The following is a 971-nucleotide window of genomic DNA, read 5'->3' on the forward strand; positions in this document are numbered from 1 at the left end:
AGCTCCCACCCACTCCCAAGCTCCGGCTCTGCCGGGGCTCGCTGCCTCCCCGGGGGCTCCCGCATGCTTCTACAGGTGAAAGGGGCACAGGGGGGCTCCCAGTGATAGCGCCTGCAACCCCCGCACAAGCGCACTGTACGCACGTGTACGCACACATACGTGCACCCGCGTCGCATACATGCACACGCAGACCCCGTGTGCACAGCCAGCACATACGCGCATCCGTGTGCAGGCATCCGGCCTGCGTGCACACAGACGGGCGCGCATGCATGTGGGAACACCCACGCACACATGGCCTTCACACAAAAGCACACACTGTGCAGTTACACACGCGTACACCCCTGCGGGTGTGCATGCACTCGCACGCATGCACAGGTATGTGCACCCACGGCCTAGACACACACTCTACACGCACGTTCACATATCACCACAGGCGCTACGTGCACATGGCGCTGCACGCACACACGGCTGTGCACACACACGCGCATTCCCACACACGTCTACATTCCCACACACGCGTGACTTCCCCGTGCACACACTCGCAGGGCTCGCACCACCATCCGCAGCCACTGATGCCCCTGGCAGAGCTGATAACAGCCAGGCCTGCTCCGGGCTCACCGAGCCCCCCAGCTCCTCACCTCCACTTGGTGCGCCGGTTCTGGAACCAGGTCTTCACCTGGGCATCCGTCATCTTGAGGGCCTTGGCCAGGGCAGCGCGCTCGGCCGAGGCCAGGTACTTCTGCCGGTGGAAGCGCTTCTCTAGCTCGCAGATCTGCAGGCGGGTGAAGGAGGTGCGCGGCTTCTTCTTCTTGGGGGGCGTGCGGTTCTGGTAGGGGTGACCTATACGGCGTGTTACAGTGAAGGGTGAGAGGGCCACTGGGGGGGACACGGGAGGAGGGGGGGATGAGAGGCAAAGAAGCAAGCAGCGACACATCAGCAGAGGGGCTCCGGCTCCCGGGCGCTGGGCTGGG

The 971-nt window shown here is 64.4% G+C and overlaps 1 protein-coding gene across 1 annotated transcript; it reads right to left on the reverse strand.

The window, feature by feature from the left end:
• Window positions 1–634: 634 nt before the first annotated feature.
• LOC104509018 (T-cell leukemia homeobox protein 1) lies at window positions 635–840 on the reverse strand (the record flags this gene model as incomplete). Its single annotated transcript, XM_010150811.1, has 1 exon — window positions 635–840. A coding segment is annotated over one exon (206 nt), but the record flags the coding sequence as incomplete, so codon positions are not given.
• Between the last annotated feature and the right edge of the window lie 131 nt (window positions 841–971).

The sequence above is a fragment of the Eurypyga helias genome, unplaced genomic scaffold (genome assembly GCF_000690775.1).
Source record: "Eurypyga helias isolate BGI_N326 unplaced genomic scaffold, ASM69077v1 scaffold44244, whole genome shotgun sequence".
Taxonomy (NCBI): domain Eukaryota; kingdom Metazoa; phylum Chordata; class Aves; order Eurypygiformes; family Eurypygidae; genus Eurypyga; species Eurypyga helias.